At 30.6% G+C, this 21,132-nt stretch overlaps 1 protein-coding gene across 1 annotated transcript; it reads left to right on the top strand.

Moving 5' to 3' along the window:
- The first annotated feature begins 204 nt into the window (after nucleotides 1-204).
- Nucleotides 205-1,155, top strand: LOC145067800 (elongator complex protein 4-like). The gene is made up of 5 exons (XM_079014843.1): nucleotides 205-337; nucleotides 432-658; nucleotides 761-868; nucleotides 913-1,007; nucleotides 1,104-1,155. Exons 1-5 carry the CDS (start codon nucleotides 205-207, stop codon nucleotides 1,153-1,155), a joined length of 615 nt encoding a protein of 204 aa, XP_078870969.1.
- Nucleotides 1,156-21,132: the final 19,977 nt, after the last annotated feature.

Here is a 21,132-nt window from a genome sequence, read left to right as displayed (position 1 = left end):
AGTTTACACTAATGAGCGTTGTGGAATAGATTGCATATCTGCTTTGGTAGTTTCCTTCCAAAAATGATGTTGTTCAAGTATTCTACAAACATTATATATGATTATTAATAAAATAATTTACTCCAAAATCATTATATATGTTGTTTACCTGTTTGATCCGTTTGTTCTTATTTCTCAGGAGGATTAAAAAACTGTTCGATATTTATGGCTACTGGCAAAGTCCGAACAAGTAGTTTCTCAAAGAACTTTTCAGCTGCACCTACCTCTTCTGTCCCTGGTCTCAAGTATGGACCAAATGGAACAATCTTTCTTTCATCAGGCATACCGGATCTTGATAGTAATCCCAATACCCCCTTTTTATATTTTATTAAAGCATCAGAACAAGTATGACAACAATTTCCTAATGGATGAATTGTTTCTGTAATATCTAGAGATTTTAGGTGGGGGATTCCATTTAGGAAGTCTGGTAATGATCATGGAAGACACTGAAGCACCTCATCATATGCTTTTGTTAAGGACTTTCATGTCTCAGGGACTAGTACACAACCAACCTGTTCTTTATGCAAGCCCAATCAAAAACCCTAGAGCCTTTCTTGGAACCTTGCCAATTACTTTAGTCCCCAAAGATGACAAATCTCGTAACACTGATGCAGAACAGGTACTACTTTACTTTTTCCTATTTTGCCCTTAGGAACATGCATCTTTCTCTTTACAACTACAACTGTATTAATGTAAATTCTGCCTTTTTATGAGCTTGTAGAAGGATTTGCGGATTGCTTGGCAATATAAGAAGTACCTTGGGGAAAATAAGCAACATAACGAGGAGCGAGGTAATTTTGTATCTTTTTATCCATTGTGGGCATTTTTAGTATAAAAAGTAAACATCTTTTGTGTTGTGATAATGTGATGCAGATGGGAAACCGTGTGGAGTGTTTTAGCCTTTTAGATTGTTCAAATCTTGATGGATTCCGAGATAGTTGTTCAAAGTTCATATCTCAATTTCCAAAGTACTGATGTTATTATTAGTAGTGGACTGATCTTATTAAACTTAAAAGTGGTCTTCTTCATTGACTCTTACACCTAATTTTCATAATTCTAATCAGGTATGATGGAAATATCACAAGCGTAGGAAGAATTGCTATCCAATCATTTTGAAGCCTGTAGTGTTCGAGGGATATCAAATAGGTGGTGCAATCTGTGATGGAGCTACAGGGGCGACTGCCAAAACGCTTAAATTACCTCGTGAAGATGAGTTTTGGAGTAGGGGAATTAGTGCCTGTGCAATCTGTGATGGAGCTTCACGAATTTTTAAGGGTGAAGTTCTTGGTGTTGTTGGAGGAGGTGATACAGGAACTGAGGAAGCAATATATTTGACTAAATATGCAAGACATGTACATTTACTTGTACGCAGGGATCAATTAAAGGCCTCACAAGCTATGCAACACAGAATCTATTTGTTCAGGTATATATATATATATATATATATATATATATATATATATATATATATATATATATATATATATATTTTATTTTGTGTAAAAGTAAAATCATATATTTATGATTGTTCATATGTTATAAAAATAAAAATAGCCGAAGAGAACCAGAGGAACCTGATGATGCAACCAAGGGTAGGGATGTCTTTAGTGAAAAGCCTCCTCCTGATGAACTTATGGCTGCATCAGATATTGGAAAGTCTATTACAACATCTCTTCCAGAAAATGTGGTAAGTAGCCTACTTTTTGCTTTTAAAATGATTTATTTGATTTTAATAAATAATAATTAATATCCTTGATGATATATATATTTACCAGATTATGCACACAACATTTCACATATTATTTTTTTGTTTTTTGTATGCCAAGATTCAATTTTTAATATTTTTTTATACCTTGGCAAGATTTATTGACTTTCCAACTCTGTTACAACATAAGGAGTGTTGCCTTTCTAGACTGAATAGACCATCTAAACGAGACTAAATGACCATTAAAAATGCTAAAAATGAAAAAAAATACGAGTTATAAACTAACCTTTGGAACATGGATGAAAACCATCCTTTCTTCTTTGAATCTACTTTCTTATTTGTCTCTGCTTCATCATGATCTGTGCATCATTCCTCTGATTTTTGTTTATTCAACTACATTTATAAAGATCTTGTCATATTTTTTTTATGTTTTTTTTTACTTTTCAGCTCTAGTGGAAGCTCTGTCTGCATTAGTTCTTGTTGTCCTGTTTTTTGGTTCAAAAATTTGGAACTGCAAGAGCGAGCTTTTTGTTCTCACCTATTATGGGTGCATGGACATTGACTACTCCTTTTATTGGAATTTACAACATCATATATCATTACCCTTCTATTTTCAAGGCAATATCTCCACATTATATCTATCAATTCTTCTCAAGGAATGGCCATGAGGGATGGTTGTTGCTTAATGGTATGGTCCTTTGCATAACAGGTAAGAGCTTTCTTCCTTTTTTTTTCTTTTTTTAATTTTTTTCTGTTAAATTTCTGGATGGATAAATGATATTTGTCTCTTGAAAGTAATGAATGAACATATAGACTGGTTATTTATTGAGTAAATGACCATTTTACCCTTCTACCTAGAAGTGATGCTGAATAGAGGTTAAGTGTTTTTGAATTGAAGGTTTAAATGATAAAAATTACTATTTTTTTGTTGAGAAAACTACAAAATTGGTTTTGGTCCCTGAAAGATTTGAAATGACTGTTTTGCCCTTTTAATTTATTTTTTTATGTTTTTTCATATTTGTTTTAATATTTTATTAATTAAAAGTAAAAGGGAAAAATAGTCATTTCAACTTTCTTAGGACCAAAACCATAGGAATCTCTTGATTTTAGAACAAATCAATAAGAGTATGTTACTACTTTTTGCATTCAACTCTCTAAATAAATGATTATTTATTTTTTAGATAGTGTTTTACCTCCTCAAGTTTTGATAATTAATTTGATTGCTAAGTATGCTCATAACGGCACAGAAGTTAGCTTATAGTTCTCTTTCTGCTTTTCTACTCTTTTAATCCCAATCTGTCCTAACTATTTCTCTACGCCTGTTCATACTACTTCTTAAGGTATGGGCAATTCCAGATTCTAGACGACAAGGCTTTCTTGGCTTCAAAGAGTTTATTACTACAATGCAGGTAGTTTTTTAGCTTTATCTTCTTTCTCTTCTATCCACCATTTCTATATACATGACCCTTTTCGGTGTGTGTGGTGATTGTAGTTGATTTCTATGGCACAAGTAGGACACACATTAAGTAGCGACCACTTAAATTTTGATCGTAAGCTGTGTAACCACATCATCTTTTCTTTACACTTTTAACATGTAAATATGTAATATTTTAACCTTTGATTACCTTTCTTGTGTTCATGTTATCTTACAATGCAGTTGATTATGAAAATTTGAAACCACCTGTTATGGATAGTCTGGATGTCTTACTAGCTGTATGTATACCTTTCTCTCACCTCAGCTATATGCATGCCACTATGAGCCTAAAAACTAAATATATTTCTTGAAAGTTAACATGTTTGTTAATGTATGCAGAAGAAAAAGCGTCCAAAAAGTGATCCTTAAACTAATGGTAGTCCTGCAGTTGAAATAGAAAACTCAGATCCTGATGTTATGGGGCCTCAAAAGGTTTACAACATTTATTGTGTTCATTATTTAAAGACATCATTTAAGCTTCATTTATATAAAGAATTAAAGATACATTTGATTATAATCAAGATTAAGGGAGACTTGTAATCATGTTTGGCATTCCTTTCCAGTAAGAAACAGAGTTGTATGATTATTTGTTAGTTTTATAGGAATGTATAACACATGTTAGCAATGTATTATTTTTGTTTAACATTTGAATGATTCTTTGTATGACATTATAATTTGTGCAATTTATTTTATATTATGCAATGGATTGTATTTTTTGTATATGGTATTTTATTTCTGTTATAAGAAATTAAATGAAAATTTTATTTAAAAATTAATAAATATATAAATTTATTTTTTTTTAAACATTTAAATTTACGATACGTAAAAATGTATGTCATCTTCATTTATGACATGGCCTTTCTTGACAGGGGCTTTCTTGATACACATTGCGTGTCATTAACACGCGCATCGTAAGGTTACGACACGTGAATGCGTGTCGTCTTCCTTTATGACAGGGCCTTCCTTGATACGCATTGCGTGTCGTAACCGCGCGTCGTAAATGCGCGTCGTCTATAGACGACGCGCAAAAGTAGTTTTACGACGCGCAATGAGCGTCGTAAAATGCCTTTTTTCTAGTAGTGATCCAACACAAACTTGATGGAATCAAGAGGTTTAATGCCTAATTGGTGTTGAAGTATTTTCAATAAAATTAGGGTGTTGCCTACAATGAAATATTCTCTAGTTGTGAGGATGATCAAAATTATGATGGTACATCATATTATTATTCAAGAAGACTTACACCAATAGTAGTTTAATATGAAGACGGATTTCCTATGTGATGATCTTCACGATGATATCTACATGTCATAGCCCCTTGAAGTCTTTCATATTGTTGGGAAAAACACATGGTGTGCAAGTTATGGAAAACGTTGTATAGATTAAAGTAATTTATATGGTAGATGTACTTGAAGTATGATGACTTCATGAGGATCAATGAGTACCTAGGAAGTGAAAATGATTATTTATACTACCAAAAGAAGTTTAAGTCCTAATACATAATCGTTTACTCTATCTTAATGACATCTTGGTTGCAAGGTTCAACATTTAGGAGATCAAGAAGTTAAAGAAACTACTTTCCAAGGAGTTCAAGATGAAGGACTTACAAGCTACGAAGAAAATACTTGGCATTTAAATAGTCAAAGATAGAACATTGGAGAAGTAGAACTTTCATAAAATAAGCATATTCTTAACGTTTTAGAGAAATCTAGTATGATAGATGCTAAGGACATAAGTACTCTTCTTAAGAGTCCCTTAAAAGACTTAAAGTATATTCTGATGTTGACCTGAGGAGTTATATGGATTCAAGGAAAACAAATGTGAGGTATGTTTGTAGACTCAGAGAAACATCAATTACTTGAATGTCAAGACTATAGAATAGTGTTTTCTCTTTCAACCACCGAAGAGATCAAGTAGCTAGTAAGGAGCTCTTTTGTTATAGAACATCCTATTAGAGTAAGTCTTGAATCGGGATATTTGTTATATATTGTGATAACCAGAATACAGTTCACATTGCTAAGAATTTGGTGTTTCATTGCAAGACTGGGCACATCAAGATGAGGGGCCAGTTTATTAGAGAATTGATTATGAATGTACGCTTAACTTGACGAAGAAGCTTGGTTCAAAGAATCATGTGTACTTGTTTACCAAGTCATTCAGTGAAGACAAAGTTGTTGATATAACGTCGGTCAAGGGTGAAGTACAAATCACATACATGAACAAAGGTTGGTTTTATAAGAAGTCTACTACGATATAATTTGGAGAAGTATCTTTAACGATGTTATCCATAGAAGATGTTTCTACGTAGTTCCTAGAAGTTTCAGTATGGAGTGAGATTGAAGCAGCTCAAGTCAAGGTTTTAATATTTACTTTGTTGCCTTAGATAACAAATTATAGAAACAGGATCAAGTGAAGACACTTTTTTCGGTAAAGACTCGTGATGACACCTTAAACAAAATTTAAAATAAAAATTAAAAATACAAATCATTAAATCGAACATGATACTATATCGGAGAGATGAAAACTAAAAAAAAAAAATTAGATCATTATAATTGAAGCATCGGTCATTTTTATGATCCATGATTCACTTTTTATGATCTGTTATTCAATTTTAATGATCCAAAAAAAATCCAATTTATTTTTCTCAGTGATGTAGTACAATGCTCGATTTTATGAATTGTATTTTTTTTATAATTTTTTTTCAATTTTTTAAAGGTGTCTTCGTGTGTAAAAATGAAACAACAATTTTAAGCTATATTTTGATACTCAGAGTATCTATAATGGTAAGTTCAATGGAAGAGTTGAATGAGGTGGAAGTCAATGTATCATTCAATGGATGAAACTCAATAATTATGAGATGCCACATTGGCATTCAATGGATTTGGAGTTCAATGGCCATTGAACTCTTCAATGGGAAAAAAGAAAGTTTTAATTCTTAAATATTTACTATATATTACATTTTGTAACATTTTATTGAACTTTGTAGAGTTCAATGCATTGTAGAGAAAACAATAATAGAGTTGTATGGATTTTAGAATGATGATGTGGCAATCCATTAAACTCTATAGAGTTCAATGCATTGTGAATGCCCTAAGTAAAAGTACTTAACTCATACTTTGTTTACATGTAATCATAAATAACAAAAGAATTGTGGCATTATAAAAACAAAATGTGAGTTGTCTTTTAGAAGATTCCAATAACTAAGTCATTGTGAAATGAAATTTTATAATTTGATTAATACGTATATCTGATAAAATTATATCTCTATCAAACAATTTATTTTTAGTTTGAGCGCTCGATGTATTATGAAATACATTAGAGTGTCGGTTCTTAATTTTAATTTTCAATGATTAGTATAAGGTTTGAATCGCTTGACCCATGCCAGGAATTTGAAAAAACTTGTGAACAAATGTGAATTCAATGGAAATCACGTTCCAAAAATTATGGTATTTAAGTTCCAAGTGAAACAATTTAGAGCGTCGTCAGAAGTCCCGTATCAGATACTCACAAGAAAAAGTCATATATTAGACTCTGATATGTACTCCTAAGAAAATAAAATATTATGACCACAAATATAATCTAACCCATGTGAAGTTCTGCTCATAGGATGACTTTAGAAACTCAAGTACAATTCTTTTATATGATTTTTTATTATGATGCTATAAATGTCAATCATTGATTATTAAAAAATCAAGTCCACATTAATAAAAGGTTGGCATGTGAAGAGCTGTAAATTGGATCCTAGGCTTTCACAATGTTTCATAAGCAAATTAATTTTTTTTCTCAAGAAGACATCAATATGATATGAAGGTTTTGGTTACTAAATTAATATATACATATCGTTCGATATATCTTTTCAATTTGTTATGTGATTTGATGCCACTATGCATAATTTTCTTTTATGAGCAAAAATTATATTGCTTTATAGTTGATTGTACACATAAAAGACGGTATTCCTATTAGCCTTTTGAATTTGGAATGGAAAAAGTCATTTACATAAAATCATTTGCCAAGTTTGGCAAAGTTACGGATGTGAAATCATTTTTACGGAACGAATGTGTTACTCCTAATACAAGGAATGAACATAAATTAGCATTCCATGCATTAAGAAAAATAAAAGTACCCGTATCTAGAAAAGAAAGTGATGGATTGATCAATAAAATTTAAGACCATATTTTAAGAGTTCTAAAATGGCATATATGCTATTAAGTCACTGTGATTATGTTTTCTTCGATATAGGAGTATATCTAAAGTATATCCATTCATGAAAAGAAAAAAAAATTCGACTATGCACACCTATATATATATATATATATATATATATATATATATATATATATATATATATATATATATATATATATATATATATATATATATATATATATATTACACCTTATAAAGCATTTTTAGTCGATTGCTGAATTTTAAGTAGTACAAGCCCTTATGCACTGATTACAATCATTTTATGCATTGACAAATCATGAATATATATTGGTTTGGTCAATATTTGAAAATGTCAAAATAATAATCATGGCTTTATTAACTAAGTCCCATATATATATATATATATATATATATATATATATATATATATATATATATATATATATATATATATATATATATATATATATATATATACTTATATTTCCTATATTTTTGGTGATCTAATCGACTATAAATTACCAAAACTTCCTGTCATATAATTATTGAAACCGTAAATCTGTGATCATCCAAAACCCTAATATCTAAAATTCATTTTTTTCCTTGATTACTACAGACAAAAAATAATCATTGTTCTTTGTGAATTTGGTTGGTTGTATGTGTGTCTTTTACATACATAAGCCGCAACAGGTATGTGTTATTTGTGAATTCATATAATTTATATGCGTGTTTGTGTTTTTTTGGCCAATACAGAAACTCACTCTCTATCTCTCTCGGATCCTACAGCAAAAAACAAAACAAAAAAAAAACCATGTATGTTCAACGGTGTTTGTGATTGTGTGTGTCTGTGTTTACACACACAATATAACTCTCTCTCTCTCTCTCTCTCTCTAATACAACAGAAAAACAAATACATAAATATACAACCCCCCCCCCTTCTCTCTCTCTCTCTCTCTCTCTCTCTCTCTCTCTCTTATCTTTAATGGTGTCTATGTGTTTTTTTGTGTTAACAAGATCTGATCTCGGTTCCTATAAAAAAAAAAAAAAAAAAAAAAAAAAAAAAAACTAGCAGGTATGTTAAATGGTGTTTGTGACTGTGTGTCTTTGTTTACATACATACACAATATAATTCTCTCTCTCTCTCTCTCTCTCTCTATATATATATATATATATATATATATATATATATATATAAACTCCTTCTCTCTTATATATAATGGTTTCTCTGTGTGTTTTTTGTGTTAACAGGACCCAAAGTATTCAGCATTTTAGCTTTCTTTTTTTTCCTGCACTCTCTCTTTCTCGGTTCCTGCATAAAACATAAATCTTATTAGGTAATTTCTTTGTGAAATGTTATTAATATACATTCTAAATTTCTTTAATTAAGTTGCTGGCATCATGGAATATTTTCATAGAATTTGGTCCAATATGTGGTACTATTCACCCATCACGCATACTATATGTTGGGGTAATATGTGTCAAAACAAAATTCATTGTCATTTCTTGCATTTAGCTCTTCTAATAATATTAAAGAGCGAATTCCTAATATTGAAACACTATGATTTTTTCCAGGTTTAGGGTATTTTTGCAGGTTATATGTTCAGAGTAATGGATGTTGAGGTTGTTGATGACCAGTTATGTGGTATCATTTTGTGTGATATATGTGGATATGTAGGCAATGAGCACTTACTTGCGATGTGTAGTAGATGCATGGAAGGCGTTGAACACACATATTGTATGCAGAACATTAAAGATGAAGTACCAACAAATGATTGGTTATGTGAAGATTGCAAATTTAGTGATGTTTACGATATTAGAAGGGTTCAAGTGGAACCATTCAACAATCACACAACCAAATCTAAAAATGAAAAGAAATTTTTGGATACACAAACAGAAGATGACGAGCAAATAAAAATTCCAAAATTAACCCTAGGAGATGAAGTGATTATACTTTCAAATGAGAAAGTTATGAATGTAGAAGATTGCATGCAAAACGAAAGTCCACAATTACCCCTAGAACAAGAATACATTATCTATGCAAATGAGAAGGGTATGAATGTAGAAATGAATTGGTAGACGAACTATGGCCAATGGATGATCATCGACACCAATGGCTCACTCTTGGGTGAACACAAAAAAATAAATGAAGACCTTTACATCAATATAATCTAATAAAAATTACAAATTACAAATATAGATTAGGTTAATTATTGTGTCATAGTACTTTATGATGGTTTAAATTCAAATAATAGCAATGTACTTTGTATTCGTTGATTATTATAGCCAAAGTTTGACTATTTAAATCAAGACTTTTAGTAGTTGTTTATGCCAAAGTTTGATTCTATTTGGAAAGTGTTTCAACTTTTTCCTCTTTGTACTTTTTAATGCATTTTCATAGGATTTAGTTGCTATTTTCAATGGTCCAAACTGCCCTATTTAAACATTTTTTACCTTTGACAAAAGGCTTAGAAAATAATATGCCAACAAATATGACCAAAATATAGCTAAAAACCGGTAAGCAAATTTGATTTTTTTTTTATTTCTTGAAAACCAAATTGTGATAATTGCTCGAGCCAAACTATAATTTGTTTATAAAAATTCCAAAATTACCCCTAGAAGATGAAGTCATTATACTTTCATTATAGCATTGTACTTGAAACTTTGTCAATTTATAATGCGATTACAAGGAAAATGAAATTCTAGTTTGGAAATTATATTAAGAAATTTTAATTTCCAAAAGAAAAATATTACCCTTTTTGTTACCATTTTCACCAAAGTACATTGCTATAAGGGACCTAATCGTTTAGAATATTTCTTTTAAAAAAAATACCAAAGTGATCATTTTTTACCATTTTCGCCAAAGTGCATTGCTATAAATGCACCAACCCTTTGGACAATATCCTCTCCAAATTACCTAAATGACCATATTTACTATTTTCACCATTTTAGCATATTTCACAATTTATTACTGTTTATATGTTCACCTTTAAAGTGTGGTAAGATAATTTTGGTTTTTTACTAGTCTTCTAGGGGACATTAACAAATAATGAATGGAACTTCATTATTTCCAATTTAGTTAATTTATTGTTATTTGTTTTTTTTAATATTCTTAATACTTATCTAATGATTTTATATTTTATTTTATACCTTATCTATTAAGGCTTTATCACTTGATATAATAATGAATATTTTGAAATTTCATATGTTTTCATTAGTTTCACATACTATCATGAATATTTATAAAATAGGATTAAAAATTGAGATTATATTTGTTTGTTGATCAAAAGTTTGTTGAGATTACTTAATATTTATAGTATACTTTGAAAATATTAACAAGCAAAAATAAGAAGAAATTGTGATTATCTGTAAAAAAAAAATTACCCTTCTTTTTATCATTTTCACCAAAATACGTTGCTATAACTGGCATAATCATTTAGAATATTTCTTTTAATAAATACCAAAATGATCATTTTCTACCATTTTCACCAAAGTGCATTGCTATAAACGCACTAACCCATAACTTCCCCATTTGAACATTTTTTACCTTTGACAAAAGGCTTAAAAAATAATATGCCAACAAATATGACGAAGAGTACAGTTGAAAACCGGTTAGCAAATCTGATTTTTTTTAATTATTGAAAACCAATTTGTGATAATTGCTCTAGCCATACTGTAATCTGTTTATAAAAATTCCAAAATTACCCTTAGAAGATGAAGTCATTATACTTTCATTATAGCATTGTACTTTAAACTTTTTCAATGTACAATGCGATTACAAGGAAAATGAAATTATAATTCTATAATTTAAAATTATATATTTTAGATTTACAATATCCATCTTTTAATTTTATAAATTTTGAAATTTGAATATTTAAAAATGGATATTACATAAACAAGAAACAAAATTAGTATATTTGACATTATCCTAAGTTTAATTTTAAAAAACATATTCTAAAACTTTCTACAATATCAATCCTAACTACATAATTGTTGGTTGTTACGTTGACATTATCCTACTTTTAAATATATAAATCTTATGCTACTTATCTATCCAAAATAGTTATAAAAATCAAATGTAAAGTTACGTATTCGAATATTACTTTTATCCTCTTTATTTATCAAAACTAATTATAATATTTAAAATTCAGAATTTAAATAAAACATATTTTATCCCTTAATAACAAACAAACTTTATCATGAAGATCATTATATACATATAGCAGTGTCGCCATATTTGAACCCATTTTTCAGTCAAATTCAATATCCCAACTATCAAAAAGTATGTTTGATTATTTGTTATTGTTTTTCTTTTCATTTTGAATTTATGTTGAGTTATATTAATTCCTAATCTTTTTCCTCCTTGGTAGCTATCATGCACTCCTTTAACATGGATGTACAAACAATAGAACATGAAAATTGTGAAAAACAACTTTCTCTCCTCCAAAAAAACATGGTTTCGCACTTCAATCTTGGAAATGGAATGAAGTGGTGGATCTTCGAAGTTCTAATAAGCAACAACAATTGACTAACGAAGATGTGGATATAGAAGATACAACTGATTTGGTAAAACCATTGAAAATGCCCCGACTCACAATTCAGAGTCAAAACAGGTTCTCTAAGCTTAGTCATCTACGAGATGAAGAAGATTATCGGTATGTCATGATAATTTCAACTGTATTTAAACAGTTATTTTATAATTGAACAAAACTAATTTAGTTTATATATTATATTTTTTAATTTTAATCACTTCATTCCTAAATTCATTATTTCTAAATATTTTTAAATTTTATGTGTCTATTATTACAATTTTCAAATAACTTTTTGCAGATATGGGTTACAGTTACATGTAGATGTGAACCATCCAATACATGGTGAAAATGATGCGCCACATATCACTGAAGATGATGTAGGTGTGATCCAGCCAAATCTGGCCGAAAATGATGTTCGTTTCAAGCCACATCCGTTTGTAAATGATGAATCAGAGTCAGGTGAAGACTGATCCTAGCAAGAAAGATCGTTAATTTTGTTTTTTAGTAATTTGAATGACTTTTGCTTATAGCAAGTCGAATATTTGGTGTTTTATCTTTATGACTCTATGGTTTTAGATGCATTGATATTTGGATTTTGTGTTTTTTTTTATGGTTAATATTGAATTTTATGGTTGTTGAATCATACTTTTCATAGTCTATTTGCTTATTCTTTATTGTTTATCATGGCATACTACTTTCATTTCTTATTACAACATTCTAAAATTTCATTAGATAAATTCAATGCCTTATTCTTTATTATGAAAACCATGATTCTTTTTTAAAAGGAAAAGTAGATGATATTACACTTTTTTAAGAATTTTGTATTGACTCTTGTACATTACCAAACCAACTTTTCTTGATGATTATTTTGTTTGTTATTTGGTCTAATATTAAATAACTAATATTATTTCCTAATGAGTCATAGGGTAAAAGATCAAAATTTGTTATTATATTTGTATTAAGTTGTCAGTCTATTTTACATATTTCTTTGAAATTACAATATAATAATATAAACATTTGTGATTGTAAATGGTGACCATTAATAAATATGGTAACTTTTAATTGAAATCTAACCTTAAATATCAAATATCAAATCAAACGAAAAATGCGAAAAAGAAAATAGGTTTTCCCGGTTAAAATTAGCAATACAAAAAACATGAACTATAACCAACCTGAAAAGGCGAATATTTTTATAAGTTTAAAATTTGCCTTTAAAAATAATTTTTGAAAAGACTATCAACACACCTCAGGGGTTGTTTTGGTAAATAACTACATATTTATTGGCCACTATGTAACATCCCAAAAATACGCACCAAAAATTTCATTTTTGATATATCGATTCATAAAACAATTTTTAAGAAAACATCATCAAGTTTTTTCATATCATAAAAATCATAGGTATATGTATCAAAAGCATGTCATAAAATAGTAACACTGTCAGAGTAAAATCCCAAGAATCTCATATGCGGAAAATCGTGTGTATGATGCGTTGCTACCGTGCTGGCTCCTTTCCCTTCGAAGAAGAAGGACTTTAAACAAAAACTGAAAACCGTAAGAACAAAGCTTAGTGACTTCCCCCATCATACAACATACCATATAATCACATAATGCCTAGCATATGTAGGTGTTGGCCGCCCCTTCGGACTCTCTTTCAACCGGTAACTGCCTACCATATCTGGGTGTTGGCCTCCCCTTCGGTCTATTTTTCAACCAGCAGCTGTTTAGCATATCTGGGTGGTGGCTTCCCCTTTAGTCTCTTTCAACCGGTAACCAGGGACTAAATCACCCCTACTACTACCACGTAATACCCTAGCATAAAGATATAAATCATATACAACCTAGCATATCTGGGTGTAGCCTTCCCCTTCGGTCTCTTTCAACCAATAAACGGGGACTATCTCACCCCTACCACTACCATATAATAACATAGCATACTAGCACATAAAGCATAGCAGATAGTGGCATACCAGACAATTATCACAAATACAATCATCTTAACTATAATAACTTGCTAGTGGGTCGGCGTTGGTGCCTTCGACCCACTCCTACTGGAAGGCAACTCACCTTAATGTCGTGAAGTAGCTGAACTGTCTTCGGTGCTAGGATCAACTCCTCTCAAACTCCTACACATAACAATTTCTTTGAATTACCTTTTCATACACATACCCCTTTAAGGTTCAGCTCTGGTCAATGGTCAAAGTCAAACTCAACATCCTGGTCAAAGTCAACATCATGGTTAACCCAACTCGCTGGGTTGGTCCATCAACTCGTCGAGTTGCATAACCCATAAAAACCTTCGAACCTCGACCCTACTTGTTGATTTCTTTCATGGACTCGTCGAGTTCTATGATTTGTGCAACTCTGAAACTCCTGATCTTACTCATCGAGTTCTTTCATGAACTCATCAAGTTCTTCCTTATAACATAATCGGGACCTTTTACTTATAACTCGCTGAGTTCCTCCTTGAACTCATCAAGTTCTCCTTCATATAGAGTCGAGACATTTTGCTCATAACTTGTCGAGTTCTCCTTTAATCTTCAATACCAAACATGTCCAACTCGTCGAGTCATCTCCCAGACTCAGTGAGTTTACTCGGTAATAGAAAAGGTTGGGGGACCACAACCCAACTCGCCAAGTCATATGAAAAACTCGTCGAGTCTCCTATAGTCCAAATCCATACAACTGTTTGTGGTCACGCATAAATGCATCCAAAACATAGATTTGGTTCTCTAGGGTTGATATATCATGTAAATTTTCTAACTTTACACGCATACAGGGGTTATTTAGCTTAAAAAGCCCTAAAATGTGGATCATATGATACATGGGACTCCCATGGCCATAAAGTTGGCACCTTTATGCCATAGAGTCCCTCAAAGACTCTGCATCTAAAGTTATTACCCTAAAACATGCTTGCATCCATGAATGGTTCCATAATATGCTCCAAATGGCCCTAAACTACCCCATGAAGAGATCTAGCAAATAAATGGACAAAGTATAGACTTTATACCTCAAATGAACCGGAAATGAAGTTCTTCTTCTGGATCCAAAGCTTCTTCATTCAACCAAACACTTCTAGCTTCCACTCCTTCAAGAAAACACCAAAGAATCACTACTTTTTCACTCACACACACTCAAAAAGCTCAAAATCATGAATTAGGGTTTGCTAGACTATACGAGGCCACAATGGGGGTGTTAAGGTCTTTAAATAGGGTGTAAACCTTGAAAATTAGGGTTTCACTCTGGTAGCCCTATTCTTCGAGTCGAGGCTTCTCAACTCGTCGAATAGACTTCAAGTCCCGTGTCCAAAATCCCATTCCTACTCGACGAAATTGGGGCCTCCAACTCGTCGAGTCTGTTTGCAAACATAAATACTTCTTTATTAAAATACATACCAGGAACCGGGCGTTACACCTTTGTATTTTAGCTAAAGTCATGGGCTATTATTGTTTCCTATAGTATCTTACTTTCAATTCTTATTACAACATTGTATATTTTTACAAGTACGACGCCTTATTGAGAAAAACATTGAAAGTATAACGTCGTAATACATAGAAATTAAAGTATGAAGCTATGAAAACAAGATATATGGTCATTTTAGATAATTGATCTAATTTCCTTGCATTCAACAACAACACTTGAACACAAAAAATGGTAGAAACTTTTAATAAATTAACCTACAAGGTTGGGTGGGGTTTACCTGCCAATCCATGTATTATACGGGTTGGAGCAGTCTTGGATTATTTACAATGAAAAGGAACTTGGATCAACAAACATATAGTTGATTAATAGATATAGATCTTGCACACATGAAATGCAATTCTAGAAATAAAAAACATATAATGGTAGATACTATTGATACCTACCAATTCCTCTTTATGCAAAATCTTATTAGTCTCCTAGATAAAGCATACCAACAATGAAAAACAAATAATTGAATAAAGTACATGGGTTTTCCAAATGAAATGTGTATTTAATAAGAAAATGAAAATACAATGTCTTAATTTGAATACTTTTCAAAGTAAATTGCTTATGTAATAAACAATATGTATTAGGGGTTGTTTGGTATTAAATTTAAACTCATGGGCTGTTTTGGTAAATAATATATTCTTCAGCTGTTATAAAAATTATCCTTTTATCCTAACTACATTTTGAAATTCAACGTTTAACGAATGGATAAAAATGACTTTTATCTTATCCCTCCAAAACCAACTTGGATTCAATCCATATATATGACATATTTCACCAATACCCACATTCATTTTTCCTTCCATGCTCCTACAAAAGGTGGGTTTTTATTGTGTTTTTTATCTATGTTTTTATCTCTTCGTTTATACTGATATTCATGATACTAAATCAACACTTCTTCCTTTCTGCAGCCTTCTATAGTCGTAAACATTTTTTAGCTTGTTTAATCAAAGACGAAAAGGTATGCATTTCATTGCTTATAATTATTTTTCCGTGAATTTTAGGTTTTCATTAGGTTTATTTTATTTACATCACTTAGTAACTGTGTTCATTTAAATAGATTTGTGTCAACAAAACGCATATAAAAAAATAACAGAAAACAAAAATATAAAATTTCATGATAAACCAAAAATAGAAAAATAATACAAGTCCCCATACTTAAACAATATTCATAATTCATACTTGAAAAAAAAAATTGTAAACTATCAACATTTATATGTTTTTTTAATTTATTATTTGATATCAATCAAATCCTTCATTTCCTCCCTTTATGTTCGTTTTAATTACTAAAATGGTGAAATTTTTAATAAAAAGTTCTAAATAGACAATGTATGATTAAATGTTATTTAATAAATGGATTTAGCATCATAAAATATTAAATCAGTCAATATTTTGCTTACCTATTGCAGATTCATAAAAAATAGAATGCTTTAAAAGAACTTTTTTTTTTTAAATTTCCGCTCTATTTTCAAAATTCCAAAAAATAGAATTTTACATAATAGAATGCTATATTTGATAGATTCCAGAAAGTTGAATACATAAAAGCATGTTGGTATTTCATGTATTTAGGAAATATTACATTTCAAAAATATAGATAAAAAAAACTCATGTTCAAAAATATATTTCAAAAAAGAGTATTTTTGGAATGTAGAATGTCATAAATGACATTATTTTGAAAGTTGAATGCTATATTTGAAAAACAAATGCAAGCAAAAGGTTATAATCAACATTAAATTGAAAGTTGAATGATATGAATGACATTAACATGAAAGTACGTTGCTATAGTTCACATTGAATAAAAATATGCTACATTAAATAAAAATATGTTATAATTGACATATGAAACAACAATATGAACTTATGTTGCTATTATTTGTGTTCTTAAGTTATATTATATAATAATATATAGTCATCTCCAATCAAAGTATATTGATAATTCTTGCAGTTAGTCTATATGTTTATTTAAATTTTAACAGAAAGTACACCGGCTCAATTGTCTTCTTTGAACATATTATTAGTAAAACAAAATTATAATACCAACATACTATAATTATGAAAATAATATCTTTAGATTTTCAAATATCGTCAAATACACAACTTCATAATCCATATAAAATTTGATGAAAATTTATAAAATATACAATGATGGATTTAAACATCTCAAGAATTAAAAACAATATGTATTTTATTTCTAAATAGTTTTAGGGATTTTCATATTATGGTAAATGATAAAAATTATAATTAAGTAAAGCTTTTTTAAAATGGAGATACCTAAAAAGATTAGATATGATGCATCGGTTACAATCTAATTATTTTATTTAAGAATGTTTTCTATTTTTAAGTTCGAAAATTTTAATATGTTTATACCCTTAACCAAAATATATGATTCTCGAACAATGTGGTGTCTGGACTATTCTACAAAAATATGATTCTTAACTTAATATGAAGATTAGTTAATGAGTTAAATAAATGAAACTTTAGTAATTTTAACAAAGAATGTTGGTGTTCATTATTAATTGGAGGAACTTGAAAGAATGCCTTCAGGTTCAACTGACTTTTAACTATGGTGGCTAGACTTTTCTTTGAAAGAATGCACTTTTCTTTGAAAGAATGCCTTCAGGTTCAATTGACCTCTTGCCACAAATATACCTTCTTATACTTTTCATGTACTCAATTGTACCATCAACATGTTCAAAAACATATAAAAGAAAAAGAACACGTGTTACAATCGAATTCTTTAAAAAGAAAAATGTACATTAGGTTCAAAATCAATTAAAATAAAGAAAGAATAGGACCTTTCCAAATTGATATCAGAACAACTTCATCATACTTTTCTGTAATAGCTACTAAATAATCAAACATAGGTAATAATGCATAGCTTTCTCTTGAGGAAGATGCAATTGTGAATAAACAAACACTTCTTGCTGATCTCTCCTTCAAATGTCTGAAAATTATACAAAAAAATGCTTAGTTTAGGGCTTTTCTGTTAGGTGTATGGTTGAGAGATAGTTAGAGAGGATGAGAGTTAAACTAGAAGAAAGTGTCGTTACCTGTAAATTCAGAAGCAGACACTTCTCAGCAGGAGAATCAACATTGATTAAGAACTGGCATCGATTTCAATCTACAGTAATGTCTAGATCTGGTGTCAACAAAACTCTGTGTTGCAATCATTTCTATTGATGCCAAGCTTCATCATAGTGATTCCCTGATGCCCATTTCATCCAAGTACTGGTTAATCATCATGAAAGTTAATGGAAATGAAAGAAATTTGTATCAGAATCGAATGAATTAATCTATGTAAGCCAACCTATAAAGATATGAAAGATCAAGAATTGGTCCCTTACATTGTTCTCGTTCTCATCAAACCATGATACATGTTTATCAGTCAATACTCCAACTCTTGACGCCAATTTCCTCCCCCAATAGAAACCAAGCACAATTAAATTGGAGCAAGTAGCATAACAGCATCCATACCAAATGTGACAACCCGAAAATTTCTATCTTGTACAACCATTCAATTTAATCAAATTCAGACTTGTTTTTGCTATTGTTTAGCCTTGTTAAAGGTCTGTTTGAGTGTTCTAAGCCTAGTACCTTCAAGGATTGAGTGTTAGGAAGTATCTACTACAGTTCAGTGTGCAGCATACAAGCCGAAAAACTCCAAGTATTGGAGTTTACGGCCGTAAACTAGGGTTTATGGCCGTAAACCCTTGGTTGGCCATGAAATCCTCCCACATATATGATATTCCTTCATTTTTTTCACCACTTCTCACACTTCCAAGTCTTGAAAATTCATTCTCTCTCAAGTATCGTCAAACATTTTCATCTTAATCTTCAAATATGTAAGTGTTTCTTCCATTGTTTAGTTGATACCTTACTTAATCTAGTGAAACTCCATGATTTAATCATCCATGAATTTACCTCTTTTGGTTAGATCTTCAAGATCATCATCTTTCACCAAGAACACCAAGAACACATACTAGTTCTTGGACCGTGAACACCCTTGTCAAGCTTCAAAAACGTAAGTATCCTTTCCATATACTAGTTTCCCATCAGAAGCTTGAATTACACCCTTGAAATCAACCACTTTTGATGGACCATCAAGAGTTTACGGCCATGAGCATCTCCCTTGGCCGTAAAACCTTCTCAAGAACACCATGGGCCATGAACAACATTAACCGAAAACCCTCCCCATGATCTTCTTAGGCCGTAAACTCCTATGGCCGCAAACTTCTTTGGCCATAAACACCTTGGCCGTAAAATCCATGGCCGTGAACCCCCCCCTTGGTGTGGCCGTAAACCCCTTAATGCAATCATATGTGATTGTAACACTTCAATCTAAGTGTTTCCTAGTCCCTAAGGTGGTTTCCTTGCATGATTAGTTGTATATACATTAATTATATCCATATATGTACCATTATATGCTTAATAGGATCTGTTTGTGCCCAAGACTTCACTTGACACTCAACATCCTATACCGATCTTACATTCGAATCACTAACTACATGTGAGTTCATACTCCTACCTTACCTTTTAAATGCTTTTAAATGCTTTTATGGGGGGGGGGGGGGAGTACAAGTTGAAACATTATAGTTATTATATCAATCACATGTGATTAATAACTATCAAACAGATGGATTTCTTATACTTCAAAACTGTGTTATCAAACAACTATTTCAAAACATTATATCAAACTCTTTTATATGCTAAACTCTTTATCAAAATCTATTAAACTTATATATTGTCAAATTCATATCTATACATATATAGTTATATAAATAAGGTTGAAAGGAATTAGGACAAGTAACTCGCTTTATTTCATGTTCCTTGTTTCATTGTGGACTTAGGGTATCGGTTGTTTGTCTGAATTTCATTTGGATCTTGGTTATATATTATGTATATATGTTTAGATATAAAAGGTTTTACATCAGTTCAATACCTTTGGGTAGCAAAGGTGTGCAAACATACTCAATCATTCAAACAACATTACTAGTAAACTATAATATGTAAGTTTAGAGGATTACTACTCACTATTTCTAAGTATAATGAAACATACAAGAGTCAGTTCATACATGAGTCAGTTCAAACATACTATAACGAGAAACAGAAAGAACATACTATAATGAGAAACAAAAAGAACATACTATAATGAGAAATAGGGAGGAACATACTATACATAGAGAACATACAATACACTAGAACAGATAGAGCATACTATACAAATACAAGAATACTATAACATTAATGTGAGCCACTACTTCATGGCATGGAAATATACTGTTGTGTTACGTTTTGTAACCAGAGTCTCCTGGAGGGAGAGCATGAATGTGTGTATAGATATATACTGGATTGACCATCCTACACCTTGCTGCTAGCTACAGTGGGACCTACAGGTCTACGGGTGACGAATGTCATACCATTTCGACGTCTTCGGATGTCATGTTTTACTAGTCCATCAAGCATGGTTACAATTATATCATATTTTACCTTAATTAACAATTGATTTAAGGTAATTAGTGTTGGATTAGTGTCTAAGTCCATAACTATTTTGGTATGTACTTGACCCGATAGTGCATGGTCCTTTTGGGTTGCCTTCACCAAAGCAACTTGATAGGATGAAGTATGGAGAGAAAGGATTAACTATGATTTATTAATATATTATGAGAATGATATATTAAAGAATAAATCATATTGTTTAATTAATATTAGTCAAGAATTAATAAGAATTAAGTTTGTGACTAAAAGACATTAATTAA

Source organism: Lactuca serriola, chromosome 8 (assembly GCF_051521515.1).
Source record: "Lactuca serriola cultivar US96UC23 chromosome 8, Lser_US96UC23_V15, whole genome shotgun sequence".
Lineage (NCBI taxonomy): Eukaryota > Viridiplantae > Streptophyta > Magnoliopsida > Asterales > Asteraceae > Lactuca > Lactuca serriola.
The sequence above is the reverse complement of the archived record's forward strand: the minus strand, read 5'-3'. Positions and strand labels throughout refer to the sequence as shown.

Excerpts from the sequence above, each read along its gene's own strand:
- LOC145067800 (XM_079014843.1), top strand. The coding sequence starts at position 205 with ATGGCTACTGGCAAAGTCCGAACAAGTAGTTTCTCAAAGAACTTTTCA. Across the intron at positions 659-760 it reads GTAACACTGATGCAGAACAG|AAGGATTTGCGGATTGCTTG; the intron begins GTACTACTTTAC and ends ATGAGCTTGTAG. Across the intron at positions 869-912 it reads ATCCATTGTGGGCATTTTTA|ATGGGAAACCGTGTGGAGTG; the intron begins GTATAAAAAGTA and ends AATGTGATGCAG.